We start from the raw sequence: 20,462 nt of genomic DNA, 5'->3' as shown, positions 1-20,462 counted from the left end.
AGAGGGGCTCCAGCATGGCAACCATCCTCACAAGCTGCCCCAAAACTTTGCCTCTGCAGCAATCTGCCCAGGTGGAAATTGAAAATAGCATTAGAAGAGGGTGGATCTTGGCAGAGGGAAAGCATTGGGGCAGTGCCAACAGCTTGTGAGGATAGATGCTGCAGCAGGGCCCCTCTGAAAAAGAAGATTTTGACTTTGGAAGGAGACTGGGAATGTGAGGGAGAGGGAGATGGCCAGCAGAGGAAAAGATGCTCAGACCACAGGGCCCCCCTAGAGCTGCGAGGCCCAGAGCAGTTGCTCTGTTTGCCCTCCCCTACCGCCAGCCCTGATGGGGGAAGAGTTATTTCTCTTGACACCTGCAAGCCAAAAACAAAGAGAAGGGACAGTTTACACCTGGTGGAATTCTGTGCAAAACGTTTGAAAATTCTGCACACAATATTTCAAAATTTTGCAAAGTTTATCTGTAATGTTTTGCACAGAATTTTCCTATCATGAGGCCTGAAATTCCACCCCTGTCTCATTGGCACACTGAATACCCTCCTTGGCCCCCCATAGGTTGGCACCTCTCTCTCCGTCTCTCAATTAGCCAAGAATCTCTTCCTCCCTGTTTCTGATCTTGGTCACTCTCTCTTTCTCTTTCTACTAACTCCCTTGTGGGTCTAGTATCCTGTCCCTTCACCCCACTCGCCACCTCTGTCATTTGCACCCTGAATGTCTTCCTTAATCCCCATGGTCTGGCATCGTTCTCTCGCTCTCTACAATCAAGCATCTTTTACTTCTCACCCCCCCCCCCCTTTCTGGCCTGGGTTTCCTTCTGTTCTCATCTCGTTTCCCCTGTACTTACCGGTCAATCATCCATGTCCCCTCCTCTCTCCCTGCAGGTTTAGCATCTATGTTCCTGCCTACCCCTAATTTGCAATCCAGCATCTATGTCCTTTACTCTACCCTCCTCCCCCCTTAACTTGCAGTCCAGGATCCATGTCCTGCCCCCTCCCACCAGGCCTAGCATCCATGTTTCTTCCTTCCCCCCAATTGTGGTCTAGCATCCAATCCCCTCCCCCCACTCCGTGAGATCCGACATACCAGCGGGCCTTCCAGAGCAGCAGTAGCGGTGGTGGCAGAGACGCAGTGCTGTGAACAGGCTGCTAGCGGCTGGCCTTACCGAAGCCTTCTCTCTGCCGCGACAGAAGAAAGTCCCGCACGAGCTGCCTGATCTCACGGTGGGAGTGGGGGGTATCGATCGGTGGGAGAGAGGTCAGACTCGAGTAACCCGTGTGCAAGAATGGAGACAAAAAACAACAAGGGCCCGTTGAAAGAAGAATAAAATCTTTTAGGGTGCATGGGGGAAGCACTAAAATGAACACAAAACCAAGGAACTTCACCAGGGGCTGACATCTGATATTAAGGGGGAAAGCTTTTAAAATGTGCAGGGAGTCACACCCCCTCTGATGACATCATACAGGGGCTCATCCTGAGAGGAAAAGGCTTTTAATGTGGACTTTGAAGGATTGGAATTGCAGCAGACAATGTAGGACAGTGGTTCCCAATCCTGTCCTGGAGGACCACCAGCCAGTCAGATTTTCAGGATAGCCCTAATGAATATGCATGAAGGAGATTTGCATGCCTTTCACCTCCATTATATGCAAATCTCTCTCATGCATATTCATTAGAGTTATCCCAAAATCCCGACTGGCTGGTGGTCCTTCAGGACAGTGTTGGGAGACATGCTCGGCCTTATTAATATCTGAAGTAATAAAAAAGAAAATGAAAAATATATCCATAGTCACATCTTTATAACAGAGTCAGGAAGCAGGACATATCCAGAGGATCCGGAAAATCCGTGTTGTACCTAGGCCCACAGCCTCCTATCACTCGCGTCGGGCAGGAGGCAATCCGCGCATGCCACGCGATGACGTCACGCGCAGCACCCGACAAATTCAGGCACCGGGGGGCGGAGCTAGGACGGGCCTGGGGGCGGGTCTAGGTTGTCCGGATTGAAAATCTGGCAGCCCTGGGTTGGGGGAGCTGCAGGTCGGTACCATGGAGCGCTTTGTGAGGTTCACGAACCAGAGCCAGGGACGGGATCGGCTCTTCAGGTGGGTCCGAAAGGGAAAAGATGAGCTGTGGTGACTTGAACGCAAGGCACCGCTTTGGGGCAGTATCATCTCTAGTATGGATCAGAAGTGACAGATTTCAAAAAGGAGAAAAGAGGGGAGGAAGCCAAAAGAAAGACAGATTAAACCAGCAGGAAAAGAGCAAGGTTCGCGGAGCTGTGGTTGGGAAATCTTCAGTGTCTGAAGTTTTATGCAATCAAATAATGTTTACAGAAACTAAACGAACCCATGAACGTGGTTAAATGTCCCACATTTAAGCTTATTTTAGACACCTATATTGCATTAATTGTTTAAATCCTAAAATTGCAAAACCAAGATGTGAATGTTTTTCAGTTTTAGGACATGCTGTACGGCAAGGAGCATATGGGATAGGAGCAAGCCACAAAAAATGAATGCGCAACTCTTCTGAAATGCGGAATACCTATCAATGTTCAAAAAGATTGATGTTGGAATTTACATCTGCTACCTCAGATTTCTAGTGTTACATGCACATTATTCTTGAACCTTGGGGTGGTCAACTCCTTCTCTGAGAATTCTTGTAGACAGCCTCATTAGCATTCCTTTGCGCCACCTCCTATCTTTCTGGGTGGTCCTCCAGTTCCTCAGTTTGCACCAAAGCAGATGGTAGTGCTGGAGAGGAAATAGAATAGGATATTCCCTGAGAAATATATCTGTTCTGCTCTTACTGGGTCAGACCAATGGTCCATCAAGCCCAGTAGCCCGTTCTCAAGGTGGCCAATCCAGGTCACTAGTACCTAGCCAAAACCCAAGGAGTAGCAACATTCCATGTTACCAATAGAGGGAAAGCAAGACATTTTCTCAATAGCAGACTATGGACTTTCCTCCAGGAATTTGTCCAAACCTTTCTTAAAACCAGCTACGCTATCCGCTCTTACCACATTCTCTGGCAACATGTTTGTCCATATTAAATTTCATCTGCCATTTGGACGCCCTTTCTTCCAATTTCCTAAGGTCCGCCTGCAATACTTCACAATCCGTTTTAACAATTTTGAACAGTTTAGTGTCATCTGCAAATTTAATCACCTCACTCGTCGTTCCAATTTCCAGATCATTTATAAATAATTTAAATAGCACCGGTCCCAGTACAGAGCCCTGCGGAACTCCACTATTTACTCTTCTAAACTAAACCTTAGGCTTATTTACCACATCTCCTCCATTGAAAAAAATGACCATTTAATCCTACACTCTGTTATCCGATAACCAATTCCTAATCCACAACTGGACTTTGCCACCTATCCCATGACATTTTAATTTTCTCAGGAGCCTCTCGTGAGGAACTTTCTGAAAATCTAGATATACTATATCAACCAGCTCCCCTTTATCCACATGTTTATTCACACCTTCAAAGAAGTCAAGCAAATTAGTGACGCAAGATCTCCCTCGGCTGAACCCATGCTGACTCCATCTCATTAAATCATGTTTGTGTATGTGTTCCACAATTTTATTTTTTATAATCGTTTCTACCATTTTGCCTGGCACTGAAGTGTTAATATATAACCAGATGAAGCAAAAACCTTGACCATTTTCAATACAGAAAGGTCCTCATTTTGTGCAGTAGTCCACTGAAGAGTTAGAGAAAGTCACCTCATTAACATCCCCCAGGCATGCAAAATTCAAAGGGAGTTCAGACTCTGTTCTTGGATGTTTATGCACATGTTAAATTTATCCATATTTTTGGGATAAAGTAGTGTGGTTGTATGTTAGTCCACTCTAATACATAAAATGAAGAACATAAGAATAGCCTTACTGGGTCAGACCAATGGTCCATCAAGCCCAGTAGCGTTCTCACGGTGGCCAATCCAGGTCATTAGTAAATAGCCAAAACCCAAGGTGTAGCAATTTTCCATGCTACCGATACAGGGCAAGCAGTGGCTTCCCCCGTGTCTTTCTCAATAACAGACTATGGACTTTCCTCCAGGAACTTGTCCAAACCTTTCTTAAAACCAGCTACATTATCCACTCTTACCACATCCTCTGGCAATGCGTTCCAGAAATTAACTATTCTCTGAGAGAAAAAAAAATTTCCTCCAATTGGTTTTAATAGTATTTCCCTGTAATTTAATCGAGTGTCCCCTGGTCTTTGTAATTTTTGACAGAGTGAAAAATCGATCCACTTGTACCCATTCTACTCCGCTCAGGATTTTGAAGACTTCAATTGTTTCTCCCCTCGGACGTCTCTTTTCCAAGCTGAGGAGCCCTAACCTTTTTAGTCTTTCCTCATATGAGCGGAGTTCCATCCCCTTTACCAACTTGGTCGCTCTTCTTTAAACCTTTTCTAACGCCACTATATCTTTCTTGAGATAAGGAGACCAGTCCTTTGCCCACTCAGTCCTGAAATTCCTTGAGGCTGCTATCCTAAAATGGAGATGGCTAGAACAAGACAGGTTTGTCTCAGGGAGAAAACAGTTACTTGAGTTGCACTTTTCAGGAATAAACGGCATGCATGCCCCTGGCAGTTCTCCTGTGAGATTGATGTTCCATGGATCTTAATATCGCTTATCAAAGAATAGTTCTATAAGATCGTAAACCTCTGATTCAGCAAGGGTCTCTGTGGGCACTGGGTACTCTTTTCCCCTTAAGATCTTTTGTTTTTTTAAGAGAGCCTCCCCACCCCATAAGATATCTCTTGGCTGTTGATTTTGACATATTACCAGTATGTGCAGACGTACTGAGTGGCCAGACTCTATTGCCAGACAGGGAGGTAAGCTGAATTTAATTGGAGTTTAACCCCCAGCACTGGGGCAGAAATGTCAGCCTTTTGTTTGACTCAGGTTCACGGTCTTTTTTTTTTTTTTTTTTGCATATTTGCAATTTTTTTTTCTGTATTTACCACTTTTGTTTTGGCACTTGCCAGCTGGAAACTCCCTAGACATTTGTTTTTGTTGGAAATCATTTAGCCAGGGTCTTAACCAAGAGGAACCAATGGATTATTTATCATCAGCATATTAATAGTAGGCGGTGTTGAATAATGCTGAGATGGAATAAATAAGAACATAAGAATTGCCAACTCCGGATCAGACCTCAGGTCCATCAAGTCCAGCGATCTGCACATGCGGAGGCCTTGCCAGGTGTACCCTGGCATAGATTTAGTCCCCATATCACTCTATGCTTCTCATAGGGAGATGTAGAAGTCCGCAGAAAAGAGTATGGAGGTGTAATAAATTTCTCCTCGGAGATAAAATTGGGGAGCAGTACTGGAGAATGGATTAAAACTCTTGCTAGTACTGGAGTTGTGAATCCCAGGGCTTTTAGGTGAGTGATTAGAGCTTCATATCAAATCCCACAGAAAAGTTAAGGAGCACAAGCTGGATTGCCTTCCTTAACTGTTTTCCTAAGGAAATTGAAGTTGAAAAGTTCAGATCATTCTAAGCATGCCGATGTCCTTTTGCATTTTGAACCATTGGTTGGCAGTCCAAACCATATGCCTTTGTTTGTTTCTTTTTAACTAAACTAGGAAATTTGACATCCTGGATTGTATACACATTTCCTTGTTAAAACTGAAAAACCTGTTCACACTTTTAAATTCACATGCATTTATAATGTACAATAAAATGCAATTTTGAGTATAAATAATTCCCAGTATTTTTATGTTTGTTTATGTAACCCACCTTTTTCACTAAACCACGATAGCTCTTATTAGCGCAGGGAGCCACACTGAATGCTCCGCGCTTCTCCTGACGCTAATAACCACTATTGCGGTTTAGTAAAAGGGGAGTTAGTAATTTTAAAATGCCATTATTTTCCACATACAGATCAAAACATTTTACAAAGTATAAAATAGACCACATAGCAAAGGGAGGAAAAAAGCACCAGTAACAATAGAATTTGATCACACTAATGAACAGCAAAATTTCCATTTGCCTAGACGGTTTTTAATGTACTACACACTCTGCAATATAAATTTTACTTTTTTATCAGAAGACTTCCCACAATACAGGCAGTTTTATCATTCTCTCAGAATCTATAGCTCAAAAATCAGTGTTTAATAATTTGTTAGAAAATGTGCAAGAAATACATTCAGGAAAGAGACTAGGAAGTACTTGTAAACAAGTCAATGAAACTGTTCGCACAATGCGCAGCGGCGGCAAAAAGGGCTAACAGAATGCTAGGAATGATTAAGAAGAGGATCACAAACAGATCTGAAAAAGTTATCGTACCGTTGTACCGGGCCATGATACGCCCCCACCTGGAATACTGCATCTAACACTGGTCGCCATATATGAAAAAGGACATAGTACTACTCGAAAGGGTCCAGAGAAGAGCGACAAAAATGGTTAAGGGACTGGAGGAGTTGCCGTACGATGAGAGGCTAGAGAAACTGGGCCTCTTCTTCCTTGAAAAGAGAAGACTGAGAGGGGACATGATCGAAACATTCAAGATATTGAAAGGAATTGACTTAGAAGAGAGAGATTGTTCACCCTCTCCAAGGTGAAGAGAACGAGAGGGCATTCGCTGACGTTAGAAGGGAAAATATTTCATACAAACGTAAGGAAGTTTTTCATCACCCAGAGAGTGGTAGAAATCTGGAATGCTCTTCTGGATGCTATTATAGGGGAAACACCCTTCAGGGATTTAAGACAAGGTTGGCTAAGTTCCTACTGAAACAGAACATACGCAAGTAAGGCTAGACTCTAATAGGGCACTGATCTTTGACTTAGGGGCTGTCGCATGAATGGACTGCTGGCAACGATGGACTACTGGTCTGACCCAGCAGTCCATATTCTTATGTACATAATAATAAACCCTTCTTGTTGCGTTCTTAATTTTCTGCTCTATTTGCTGCTGCCTTAGTAAAAAAAATCAAGGGGAATATAGAACATACCAAAAGGAGCTCTATTTGCTGCTGCTGCAGATCTAAGGGACCATTTGAATCACAAGAGATCACACCTTAAAATATTTTTGAGGATTATAAAATAGATTATTCTGCTCCATTTTTTTATTTGATTTTGTTTTTATAATTTTATCTTTTGAGAGTTTTTTTTTTCCTTAAAGCACAAACTAAGGCCAACTATTATCAAGCTGTGCTAGAGGCTTTTAGCACGAGCCAATGCGATAAATGCTCCAACGCTCATAAAATTCCAGAGCGATTTGTGTCGGTTAGAAAAATGGGCGGAGAAATGGCAGATGAAGTTCAACGTGGAGAAATGCAAGGTAATGCATTTAGGCAGTAAGAATAAGGAATACGAGTACAGAATGTCAGGTGCAAGTCTGGGAAAAAGTGTACAAGAAAGGGATCTGGGTGTACTGATAGATAGGACCCTGAAGCCGTCAGCACAATGCGCGGCAGCGGCAAAGAAGGCAAATAGAATGTTGGGCATGATAAAGAAAGGAATCTCGAGTAGATCGGAGAAAGTTATAATGCCGCTTTATAGGGCAATGGTCAGACCCCACTTGGAATACTGTGTCCAACATTGGTCTCCCTACCTAAAGAAGGATATAAAACTGCTGGAGAGGGTGCAGAGACGAGCAACCAAACTAGTGAAGGGTATGGAGAAACTGGTATATGAGGATCGACTTAAAACACTGGGATTGTTCTCCCTTGAGAAAAGGAGACTGCGTGGGGATATGATCGAAACCTTCAAAATACTGAAAGGAATCGACAAAATAGAGCAGAGAAGATTATTTACATTGTCCAATTTGACACGGACAAGAGGACATGAAATGAAGCTAAGGGGGGACAAGTTCAGGACTAATGTCAGAAAGTTCTGCTTCACACAGAGAGTGGTTGGCATCTGGAATACTCTCCCAGGGGAGATTATTGCAGAATCGACAGTCCTAGGCTTCAAAAGCAAACTAGATGCATATCTCCTTGAGAGAGGCATATAAAGTATGGTTGGCTATAAAATAAACCAGGTGTATACCTGGCAGGGCCTCCGCGTGTGCGGATCGCCGGACTTGATGGACCGAAGGTCTGATCCGGAGATGGCGCTTCTTATGTTCTTATGTTCTATGAGCGCTGGAGCACTTACCTCAGTGGCCTGTGCTAAAAATCTCTAGCACAGATTGATGAGGGCGTTAATGACATTCGGACTGACTGGGATTTCCTTTGTCTCGGGTTCTGTTTCAAATATAGCTGCTTGTTCTGTAGAAAGATTTTTGGTATTTATAATCTCTAGACTCTTTTTGTGGATTGAGTTAACATTAATTTAAGGCTTGGGATTTGGGTGATTTATTTTTTAGCAAAGCTTGGCAATCAAGAGGGGTGTGACACAGCTGATGCATTGAGTTCCTTGTATCAGCAGTAACTGGAAGCCATTGATATGATGCTACAATAGGTATCAAGTAGAGAATGACACGGGAACAAATTTTTCCCTGTCCTGTCCCTGTGAGTTTTGTCGCTGTCCCTGCTTCATTTCTATAAGCTCTGTCTTAACCACAGAAGCCTCGAACACTTATGATTTTAAAATGTTTGAGGCTTGTGCAGATGAGGACAGAGCTTGCAGGAATGGGGCAGGGACAAGAAAGGAACTCTCCAGGATGGAACAGGAAAATGAGTTCCCGCAGGGATGGGGAAAAATTTGTCCCCATGTCATTCTCTAGTATCAAGTGCTGAAAGAAGTAGCTTTTAACTTAAGAGTCGAAACTTGCCAAACCACAATCCTTTATAATCATTTACTCCTCGTTTTATTGGACCTACTCTGGCTTGGCCCAAAATTAGATCAGTTACCCATGCTCATTCTACTACCTTCTGGTCCCACACTGCAGATCGAATTCTCAAGCAAACTTTTGAGCATCATTATTGACTCTACACTTTCCTTTAATGATCATCTCAACTCTCTGGTAAAAAAATGTTTTTTTAGTCTTCACATGTTGAGGAAAGTGAGATCCTGCTCAACAACATTTTGCTGTCCTTGTACAATCAATCATTCTTTCCAGACTGGACTATTATAATTCCATCTATCTAAGTCTAACCAAGAAAAATCTTCAAAGACTTCAGCAGATCCAGAACACTGCGGCTGGGTTGATCTTCGCAAAAAGCAAATTCGATCATGTTTCCCTGCTTCTGTCAAAATTTCACTGGCTTCCGGTGATTTCTAGGATTCACTTTAAAATGTACCTGCCTAATTTTCAAGATCCTACATGGCATTCTTCCTCCCCTAATCCCACTATCCTGGAATTCTTCGAGACCTGACACTACCAGATCCGCCCACATACTCAAACTATCTTTCCCCTCGTTAAAAGGCGTCATGTATGCAGGTAAATTAGGGCAATCCCTTTTCTTCAAATTCATTGAGCTTTGGAATAACCTCCCTGCCCCGCTGCGGAACCTAGGCTCATTCCAATTATTCCGAAAGCATCTGAAAACCTGGCTTTTCTCCAAAACGTAAAGCTATCTATTTAAAATGTAAAGCTAGCTATCCTCTTCATAACCTCTAATTTCTTATTATGTCCTTCTGGGTTTCAAACGCAAGTTGCAGATCATATTGAGGGATACGGGAAATCCGGGTCTCCAAAAAGGAGCACCTGAATGGGCCTCCGCGTGTGCGGATCACCGGACTAGATGGACCTCGGTCTGATCCGGTGAAGGCGTTTCTTATGTTCTTATGTTCCCTCATTTATTGAATTACCCGTAAACCGTGTTGAGCTCTATCTTTATGGAGATGATGCGGTATACAAACTTAAGGTTTAGTTTAATGTGAGAATAGTTCAGAGAGATTATTTTCAAGACCATATAGCCTATGTGGTATAGAACCTTTGCCTATGTGTCTTTTGGGCTCTGAGTGTCGGGTTGCATAGTGCTGCTCAATGAGTTTCTGAAAAGGCACTGGGCTGTCGTTACTTTTTTGTCATCCTTCAGAATTATGTGGGTCTTAACTGTCTCTTATGAAGTGGGGTGGTTTTGTTTGCATTCATTGCAGTCTGTTTTGTATTTTTATTAACTATTCCGTTACCCATTATGAATGCATGGCTGACAGATGGGGAACCTTGAGTTCAGAGGGCAGTGGTAAGGATGATGGGGCAGGCCGGATGGGCTAAATGATCCTAGTCTGCTGTTAATCGGTGTGTTGCCAACAAAGAGCTAAACATTTAGTTAATTTAGAAGTAAAGTGATCTTCCATTAATTGAATTTATTTTGTATGCCATTTATGCCATTATCCTCATTTTTCCATTTCAGAGCTACTCAGTACACTTGCATGTTGCTTAGGTATTTGTTAGAGAATAAGACTGGCAAAGAGAAAGTGCTCAGGAAGCTCAAAAATTTGGAGTCTAATATGAGTTCTGGGCGCAGATGTAAGTATGACATTTCCTGCCTGACATCCTTACGTTAGCACATCCTTAGTTGCATTTTATTTTAATTTTTTTAGCTTCTATTTCCTTTTCCTTCAGCAATTAAATAGTCTGAGGCTTTTTTTAGTCAACATGAGGAGACCGATGCACACAAGACCTGCAACAATTAATGAGTAGCCGCAACTGAATAAAAGGGAGTGTAAATTTATTATGGTAAAGTTTTGAACTACAATTGTGGATAAAGATAAAAAGATTCTAGTGTGAAAGACACATTATTCCTGAACCTTCGGATAGTCAGTCCATTCTCCTGAGAATTCTTGTAGAGCCTCATTAGCAATTTTTTTTTTTTTTTGCTCCACCTCCCTTCTCTCTGGGCCGTCCTCAATTGCTCAGTTGTTTCTACAAGCAAGATAGTAGAAGCCTGTCTTTTCTGCTTGTTTTTCTTTTTCCATTAAATTTTGTTTCTTGCTTACCATTTGCGAGGCGTTTTTTTGGTGCTGCAGAGGATCCCAAACTTGGGGCGTCTCTGGCAGTGGGAGACCGCAGATACTAAGGTTGGAGTCTGCTTCCAAGGGGCAACCCTATTGCACAGCCTTCACTAAAGGTTCAGGGTCTCAGGAACTGATCCCTTTGGCGCAAGGATCCCCTTATCCATGGTGGTTTTTCCAGGATTAGGTCCTACTGCTTCCTCCCCTGCATTCCTGATGGGGGCTGAGGTCTCCTCCATCTGGTTCATTAAGGCAGTCTGAAGGGAAAAGCAGTCCAGATTCCAGGCTTGTTTGAGGCAGCTCTCCCTGTAAGCTGATGCAGCTTCCTAACAGTTAGCTCCCAGCACGCAGCATGGCACAGTGAGTAACAAACTTACGGTCTTTAAGTTCAGAATAGGGGTGGGGATCATTTTGTGTGTGTGTGCTTTTGGATTAGTTAGGGTCCCCCACCTCTAAAATCACTAGTTTTTGGACCCCAGTGTAGCTCCCCGGGGCCGTCTTGAATTTCCCAATTTGAAAATAAAAGCCTCTATCTACCTCAAAACACCTCAATTTTGATCTAGAAACAGGTGTGATGGACCCTTCAGGACAAGATACAAGCCTTTGATACAGTTCCTCATAGGAGGCTGTTGAACAAACTTGAAGGGCTGAAGTTAGGACCCAAAGTGGTGAACTGGGTCAGAAACTGGCTGTCAGACAGACGCCAGAGGGTGGTGGTTAATGGAAGTCGCTCGAAGGAAGGAAAGGTGACTAGTGGAGTCCCTCAGGGTTCGGTGCTGGGGCCAATCCTGTTCAATATGTATGTGAGTGACATTGCTGAAGGGTTAGAAGGAAAAGTGTGCCTTTTTGCAGATGATACCAAGATTTGTAACAGAGTAGACACCGAAGAGGGAGTGGAAAATATGAAAAAGAATCTGCAAAAGTTAGAGGAATGGTCTAATGCCTGGCAACTAAAATTCAATGCAAAGAAATGCAGAGTAATGCATTTGGGGATTAATAATAGGAAGGAACCGTATATGCTGGGAGGAGAGAAGCTGATATGCACGGACGGGGAGAGGGCCCTTGGGGTGATAGTGTCCGAAGATCTAAAGGCGAAAAAACAGTGTGACAAGGCGGTGGCGGCTGCCAGAAGGATGCTGGGCTGTATAAAGAGAGGCGTAGTCAGTAGAAGGAAGAAGGTGTTGATGCCCCTGTACAGGTCATTGGTGAGGCCCCACTTGGAGTATTGTGTTCAGTTTTGGAGACCGTATCTGGCGAAAGAATTAAGAAGACTTGAGGCGGTCCAGAGGAGGGCGACGAAAATGATAGGAGGCTTGCGCCAGAAGACGTATGAGGAGAGACTGGAAGCCCTGAATATGTATACCCTAGAGGAAAGGAGAGACAGGGGAGATATGATTCAGACGTTCAAATACTTGAAGGGTATTAATGTAGAACAAAATCTTTTCCAGAGAAAGGAAAATGGTAAAACCAGAGGACATAATTTGAGGTTGAGGGGTGGTAGATTCAGGGGCAATGTTAGGAAATTCTACTTTACGGAGAGGATAGTGGATGCCTGGAATGCGCTCCCGAGAGAGGTGGTGGAGAGTAAAACTGTGACTGAGTTCAAAGAAGCATGGGATGTACACAGAAGATTTAGAATCAGAAAATAATATTAAATATTGAACTAGGCCAGTTACTGGGCAGACTTGCACGGTCTGTGTCTGTGTATGGCCGTTTGGTGGAGGATGGGCAGGGGAGGGCTTCAATGGCTGGGAGGGTGTAGATGGGCTGGAGTAAGTCTTAACAGAGATTTTGGCAGTTGGAACCCAAGCACAGTACCGGGTAAAGCTTTGGATTCTTGCCCAGAAATAGCTAAGAAGAAAAATTACAAAAAAAAAAAATTTTAAATTGAATCAGGTTGGGCAGACTGGATGGACCATTCGGGTCTTTATCTGCCGTCATCTACTTTGTTACTATATTGGATTCATGTGCTGGATATCTGTCTGAGGATCATCCGTATCCCAGGTGTGGGGTGTGAGGGGGGATGGAAGCTGCTAACTTAGCCTCCTCTAGTCCCTCAGGGGGTGTTAAGTGCCCAGATGGTGTAAGGGCTAGAAAAAAAGTCTAGGTTCAAGCCGGAGAGCGGCGCAACTGTCCTTAACAAAGCGCAGCTGTGCTGCTGCTGCAAAACCCTAGCTTGTGAGCATCCACGGGGGCCGTCTGGATGTCCTGGACAGAGATTCCCCCTGAATTCATCAATATGATGTTTGAAGCTTACATGATTAACAAGGGCATCAGGGAACCCTCTGGGATCACAGCCTTACTGGCACCAGAGGTTTCTCCCCCCTAAGAGCGCAATTCCCCAGCAACAGTGCCATATGCAAGATGGGGCGGTCCAGTCTGAGGAAGACGAGGGCTCTATCATTGCCTTTACTGTTCCATTCGGTGTCCTCTGTAGCAGAAGGTGCTGCTTCATCTCTAGGTCTCCAAGATCTGGTGGAGGACCTTGATCTTGGAGAGGACCTGACTATGTGCAGGCTGTTTAAGTCCTCAGTGCTTATGGAAGTGATTGCAGAATCTCTACAGGAGTGAAAAACAAGACTCATCAGTCCTCTGCTCCACAGTTTTCACTTATGAGCAGCACAAAAGCAGAGACCACATGTTTCCCCTCTCAAGATATTACAAAAATGCTAAGGTCCCTCTTTGAGTAGCTGAAGTCATGCTGAATTTAATCAGGTTACCAAGTGTTCTTCCCTTCCCAGTGAAGTTGGTGTGGTATTACAGGATGCCCAAGATCACAGGCTGGATTTTGTTCATAAGAAACTCTTTGAAGTCACAGTCTCAGATTTGAAAGCAGCTGCAGCAGTGTCTTGTCACCCGTGCCTGCCATTCCAAGTTGCGCTGTGATCTGGAGGCAATGGCTGGGAGAGATCACCAGTTTCTAATGTTGGGAGTGGATTATGTTTGATCTTTTCAGAGTCGTGAGCAAAATGTTTGCTTATTCCATTTCTGCCTGCAGGATGCTTTGGATCAGATAGTGGGCAGGGGACTCCTCCTCCAAGGAAACCTTAAGTAAATTACCATTTAAAGGACATTTACTCTTAGGAAAAGGTCTGGATGATGTTATGGCAAGTGTGCAAGATTGCAAGCCGAAGCCCGTACCGGACAGCAGACCTCGAAACCCTAGAGGGTGCAGTAATTTTCAGGCCTCAAGACAATATCGCTAGTTCTCAGGAGGGCCTTCGGGCCAGAGATCATTTCAAAGTTCAAGACAAAGATTGAGGGGCTAAGAGCCCCTAATTTTCAGGATCCCGCTCCACAACAGCTCCCAAGAAGCACTTATGATGCCAAGCCGTCAACTGAGCCTCCACACATCAGAGGGAGGTTATCGGCCTGTTGGGAAGCATGGACGAAGATAACTACTGACCACCGGGTCCTGGACATTATACAGGAGGGGATTCAAGCTTGAGTTCTTTCATTCCCTCTCAGACCTCTGGGAAGCCAGAAAAAGCGGTCAGAGTCTGAACAAGGGTATAAAGACTACTGGGTCTGGAAACCATAAAACCCATACCAGAGTAAGACTCTGGAAGATACTCAATATATTCATAGTGCCCAAGAGAGGCTCAGAAGACTGGAAACCTCAAGGCGGTAAATGTGGCCCTCAGGATACCACGTTTACGGATGGAGATGGTGAGGTTGGTAATTGCTTTGGGGATGCCTGGGGAATTTCTTGCGTCATTGGATTTGACATGGGCCTCTCTGTGTATTCCCATTTTTCTGGAGCAGAAGAAGTTATTGTGTTTCCATGTGCTGGAGCAACATTCCAATTCGCAGAATTACCCTTCAGGCTGGCCACGGCGCCATGTACCTTCACCAAAGTTATGGTGGTAGTTGCAGTACACTTGCATAGAGCAGGTATACAAGTACATCTGTATGTAGACGATTGGCTGATAAGAACCCAGTCCGAATCAGAAGGCAGACTGGATGTGCAAAGAGTTTATTTCAGCTGCTGCAGAAGCTGGACTGGGTGGTCAACCTTCAGAAAAGCTACCTGGAGCCAATGCAGATTCTGGAGTATCCAAGAGTCCAGTTCAACACAAGGGAGAACAAGGTGTTCCTTTTGGAAGCCCATACAGAGAAGCTCCTGTCAGATATAGGAGTTTCGAAGTGAGACAGCTCAGACGACCTGGCATTATTTGCCGGTGCTAGGATCAGTGGTTGCGACCATCGATGTGGTTCCCTGGGCAAAGGTGCACTTGGCATTTGCCCCAGAATGCACTCCTCTCCTGATGATGTCCACAGAGGGATCTGCTGCAGTAGCGGCTGCCTTTGACGACAGAAGCTCGTCACAATTTGACCTGGTGGTTGGAGCCTCAGTCTCTTGTCAGAGGAGTTCCCCTTCGCATCTCTACTTGGGTGATCCTGACGACGGATGCCTGCCTATGTGGCTGGGGTGCACATTACAAAGGGCGTCCGCTTCAGAGACAGTGCCCCCCTTCCCAGAGGAAGTGGTCAGTCAGCCACTTGGAACTTCAGGCCAAACTCCTGGTGCTTTAGGCAGTTATGAGTGCGCTGCAGAACAAAGTGGTATGACTTTTCTCAGATAACGCATGGCAGTAGCCTATGTTTATCGCCAGTGGGGCACCAAGAGTGCTCCTCTATGCTTGGCAGCCCAAATGCTGTTTCGGTGCGTGGTGCTGTTTCTTTGCGTACTTGGCAACACATGGTAGGTGGGAACAGTGTGCAAGCAGATTTCCTCAGCCAGAAGATTCTGGCCCTGACTCAGGAAGCCTTCACCTGCATTGTGAGTTGGTAGGGGTGCCCAACTTTTGTATTGATGGCATCAGTAACCCCAAGGAAGGTGGCTCAATTCTTAGTCGAAGATACGTGCCAGGAAGCAAAGGCTTGACTGCCCTGGTGCAACCATGACCAAAGGCAGGACATCTTTACAGTAGGTCTTCTCTCCGTGGCCCATGATAGGCAGACTTCTGCACACCAAGGGCTGGTGATTCTAGTAGCACCAGACTGGCCGAGGTGACTGTGGTATGCAGATCTGGTCTGTCTTCAAAGGGACCAGGTCTTAGTCTTCCATATCATCATAGACTCCTCACTTGGGGCCCTATTGCCTGGAGGATCTGGAACACTTTGGTCTTGAGCATGCAGCACTAGTGCGTAAAGGTTATTTGGACGGAGTGGTCTCTTCCCTTCTAAGATGTAGAAAGAAAATGACTCTAGCCGCATATGTGAAATCCTGGAAGTGCTTTCAAGATTAGTGCGCTCAGAGGAGTGAGGACCCAAGCTCGGTATCAATATCTGTGGTGCTCAGTTTCCTGCAGGAAGGTCTGGAAAAGACCTAGCGGTTGACTTCCTGAAAGTTCAGATTGCAGGGCTTTCATGTTTTGGGCCTCTGGTTAATAGGAGCACTGTAGCCACACATCCAGAAGTGGCCAGAATTTTAAAGGGTGTGTTTCACCTTCATCCTCCGGTGTGATAGCATGGAGTCTTAATCTGGTTTTAACAGTGCCCTATGAACCTTTAGAGTGCCTAGCTAGAGTGCCCTATGAACCTTTAGAGCAAGGTTCTTTGATGGATCTTACAGACAAAACAGTGTTTATGGTGGTACTTCAGCTTGACAAATGTCAATTTCATGCCTTGTCATACAGAAATCCCTTCCTCAGAATTTCAGATTCAGGCATGGTATTGCGCACAGTACCATCTTTTGTACCAAAAGTAATCTCCAGTTTTCATATCAATCAGAAAGTGCAATTGCCTGCCTTCACTCCCTCAGGTTTGAGGAAGAGTGATAAAGTGCTGAAATTGTTGGATGTGCGCAGAGTGTTATTGCACTATTTGGAGGTGATGAATGCATTTCGACTGTTGGATCATCTTTTCATACTGGTGAGGGCTGCCTGTAAAGGCCAACCAGCCTTGAAAATGACTGTTTCAAGATGGATCCATATGGCCATCTCTTCAGCCTATAAGTCTTGTATATCGGAAGTGGAAAGTGATCATCTGTATCCATAAAGGCGCATTCCACTGGAAGCATGGCTTCCTCGTGGGCAGAATCTTCAGCAGTGTCTCCAGAAGAAATCTGTAGAATGGCCACATGGTCCTCTCTCAATACATTCACAAAGTTTTACAGGGTGGACATAGTGGCCAAAATGGACTCCACATTCGGATCATCTGTACTGTCAGCAGACTCTTCTTTCCCACCCTAGACTCTGAGGACTGCTTCGATATGTCCCAAAGGCTCAGGAATAATGTGTATGTCAAACTAGAAGGAAAGATTAGGTTCTTACCTTGGTAATCTTCTTTAGTAGACAGACACTTATTTCTGAAGCCCACCCTGTCAGATGTTCTTTTGCTTGCTTACTGCCTTGAATGTGCTGGGGAATCTGGGCATCATGTTTCCTTCCTTTATCCAGGATTAACAAGGATAGAGGATGCAACTGCCATTTTGAAGAATCCAGTGGGGGGGGGGGGGGGGTGCGGAGTTGGTATCTGATGAATCTCTCACACTCTTAGTGCGGGTTGCAATCCGGTTGGTGTCTTGTTTGTTTTTCACCTTGTTTTATCTGTTAAATATTAATAATCTGAGCAGAACAGATATGTTTCATGGGGAAAGTCTCTGTACTCCTCCCTATTCTGTTTCCTCTCCAGGGCTGACCATCTGCTTTGCCACAAACTGAAGAATTGGAGGACAGCCCAGAGAGATGGGAAACGTAGCAAAAAAAATGCTGAGGCCAGTGGCATAGGCAGGGGGGCAAACTGCCTCAGGCACCATCTTGGTGGGTGAACTGGCACCTCTCCTCCTTTCCACCACCCCGCTCCTTCCCCATCACATGCACCTTCACTTCCCATCAACTGTTTTTCTCTAGCTCTTCGCTGGCGCTACAGCAGCTCCTGCTGCTCACACTGGCTTTGGGTACTCTCCTCTGAAGTTACTTTTGGCTCCCGCAACTAGGAAGTGACATCAGAGGGAGAGCTGACACCAGCGTGGCCAGCAAGTTGGAGATGCTTGCGCTGGGGAAGCTAAACAGGGAAAGGGAAGGGGTGCATGTGCAACAGTGGGGGTGGGGAAGGAGCTGGGTGAAAGAGAAGAGGGCCACTGCCCCGGGCACCTCCCATCCTCACTACACCAGTGAATGAATTTTTTTTACAAGAATTCTTGTGAGAACGGATTCAGGAATAGTGTCTGTCTACTAGAAAAAAGATTACTGAGGTAAGAACCTAACCTTTCCTTTGCATTGCCTTTCAGCTGGTCCTGTAGCTCTCAAAAAAAAAAAAAAAAAAAAAAAAAAAGCAAATCTTATACTGATGCAGTTAAGGAAAAAATGAAATGAGGACCATATAAATGCTTTTGACATTTAATCTCAGTTCTGTAGTTTGTCACAGAGTCAGCTTTCATAAGCTCAGAACCTTCAGTGTGTGGTTTTAGGACTTAGTCCTAGGGCAGTGGTTCTCAACTCAATCCTTGGGATACATCGAGCCAGTCAGGTGTTCAGGGTCTCCACAATGAATATGTATGAGACAAATTTACATGTGCTACCTCCATTGTATTCAGATTTATCTCATGCATATTCATTGTGGGTATCCTGAGGACTGTGTTGAGAATTCCTGACAGGGCTTGTCTGTGTCTCCAAATCTGTATGTTATGAGTATACTGTAAAAGCTGAAATTTATACTTCTGTGTCCACCAAGTTTGTCTTTCCCACCAAAGTTTGTCCTGCTTATACTGCGAATGTACTCTTTAACCCGTTCTGGGCTCCTGTTGGAGGGCAAGCTAAATAAAATAAATAAGACTCCTCTTTTACTGACTGCATAGGTATGAGACTTTGAGCAAGCTTTTGAATCTCCTTTTCCTCCTGTATCCACTTGAAAATCATGCATTTCTCTTAAGCTGGCTTTCTCGATCAGAGAGATGTATTTTCAAAGCACGTAGACTTGCAAAGTTCCGTAGGATCCTATTAGCTTTGTAAGTCTAAGTGTTTTGACAATGCTCCCCATAGTCTTGGAAAGCACATAACCCTTTTTTTGTGTTTGTGTTCTTTTGCAGTGCTGAGACTTGGCAATATGGTACATGCAGTTGAAGCAGCAAAGAAAGCTCTCCAACATCCGACCCCCTTTCCCCGCTTTTGCTTGATGGTTTCCAATGTTAACAGAGTTCTCTATTTTATCTGTGACACTGTCCTCTGGGCAAGGAGCGCTGGCCTTGTCTCGGGGATTAAGAAGGAAAAATGGATTCACTGGGCAACCAGATACTATTTTAATTCACTTCTGATGAACCTGGCTAGAGATCTATATGAAATCTTGCAAAGAATGGAACAGAATATCCAAGGCAAGAAGACCAGAGAGGAGCTCTACATTCATAATAATCAAGAGCAAGAGCTGACGAGCACAGTGATTACCTGTGAATCCTCTTTCTCCCTGCTTTATTACAGCCTGAAGAATCAGCCTTCTCTCTGTTTAGACATCGTAAAAAACCTTTGTGATCTCTTTAGTCCCTTGAACGAGCTAGGAATCTACAAGACAAACCAAGGATTAATTGGTCTTTGCGGTCTTCTCTCTTCCCTTGTAGGTATTCTTACCGTGTTAGTTCCTCAGTTACAACTGAAGTAAAAAAATAAAAATGAATGAACTTCTATTTTAAAGTACCTCTATAACTAGAAAGCCTGCTCTGAAGTTGTTTTCATCCATGTCATCCCAATCACCTTTACCTAGATTTTCTAGAGAAAAGCATCTCTTATCCTTATGATTGGTGCAATGGATTGGTTCACTCTCAAGCTTTGCTCTCATTGCAACTCATTCGTATGTTTATTTTTCTAAGCAGCCAAATCACAGCTGAAACTGAGCAATCAATTTTTATTATACAGTAACAGATTTTATAGAAAAGTTTCACAATTCACATTAAAGAGACGCTGTCCATGAACTGCTGTTATGCTTCAACAAATTCAAATCTGCATATGATTTTGTTTCAGAAAAGCCACTTTTCTTTTTAACCAAACATTCTTAATTGCCTTAGCAGCAAAAGAAACTTAGCTTTAATAACATGATTGCACTAATGGATACATGAAAAGGAAATGTTAAGATTAAAGAGGGTCATAGAAAAATCTTAGAATAGAATCAGCAATGCTGTGTATTAGAGATGGGCAGCCAGAAAATGTTCTTGTTTAATATTTTTTTTCCCCCGACTGAATATCATGAAGAGTGCACACTGTCGAGGCAATTCTATAAAAATGCTAAAAGTTAGGAACTCAACATCTAGGTTCTGACCCACAAATTCTATAACGTCTGCCTAAAGTTAGATGCCTACATCGGTGCACTTGATTAATAGACTTAATCAGCACCAATAATTGGCAATTCACAACTCATAGTTGACGTTGATTGGACTTAACTGAAAGGTGCACAGCTTGGTAGGTACATAGCATAAAGTGGGTGTGGTTAGAGGCAGGCGTGTTTTCGGGTTGTATGCCTATTCTGATTTGGACATCATGCACACAATTTAGGCCAAGAAAACCCTGACATAAATAAGGTGCTCCTAAAAGTTAGTATGCATAGGAATGCGTAACACTGCTCAAGTGGCGCTAAGAATGATTCTATACAGTGTGTGTAACATTTATGGAACTGCACT

At 44.1% G+C, this 20,462-nt stretch overlaps 2 protein-coding genes across 17 annotated transcripts in view; one reads left to right on the top strand and one right to left on the bottom strand.

The window, feature by feature from the left end:
• Positions 1-20,462, bottom strand: part of WDR93 (WD repeat domain 93) — a 384,961-nt gene that overhangs the window by 111,674 nt on the left and 252,825 nt on the right. For 14 of the 16 annotated variants that reach the window (XM_033921071.1, XM_033921076.1, XM_033921082.1 and 11 more), the window contains one exon: positions 19,240-19,353. The exons of 1 other annotated variant lie outside the window; for it this stretch is intronic. The gene's annotated coding sequence lies outside the window, so the exon portion shown is untranslated. Of the gene's footprint in view, positions 1-1,083; positions 1,105-19,239; positions 19,354-20,462 lie in introns of those variants that run through there. One more of the 16 variants, XM_033921080.1, reaches the window with a different exon arrangement.
• PEX11A (peroxisomal biogenesis factor 11 alpha) lies at positions 1,966-19,494 on the top strand. The gene is made up of 3 exons (XM_033921085.1): positions 1,966-2,096; positions 10,252-10,367; positions 18,888-19,494. Exons 1-3 carry the CDS (start codon positions 2,041-2,043, stop codon positions 19,448-19,450), a joined length of 735 nt encoding a protein of 244 aa, XP_033776976.1. The 5' UTR covers positions 1,966-2,040; the 3' UTR covers positions 19,451-19,494.

This window comes from Geotrypetes seraphini, chromosome 14 (genome assembly GCF_902459505.1).
Source record: "Geotrypetes seraphini chromosome 14, aGeoSer1.1, whole genome shotgun sequence".
In the NCBI taxonomy this organism is placed as follows: Eukaryota; Metazoa; Chordata; class Amphibia; order Gymnophiona; family Dermophiidae; genus Geotrypetes; species Geotrypetes seraphini.
This window is presented reverse-complemented; position numbering and strand designations above follow the sequence as displayed.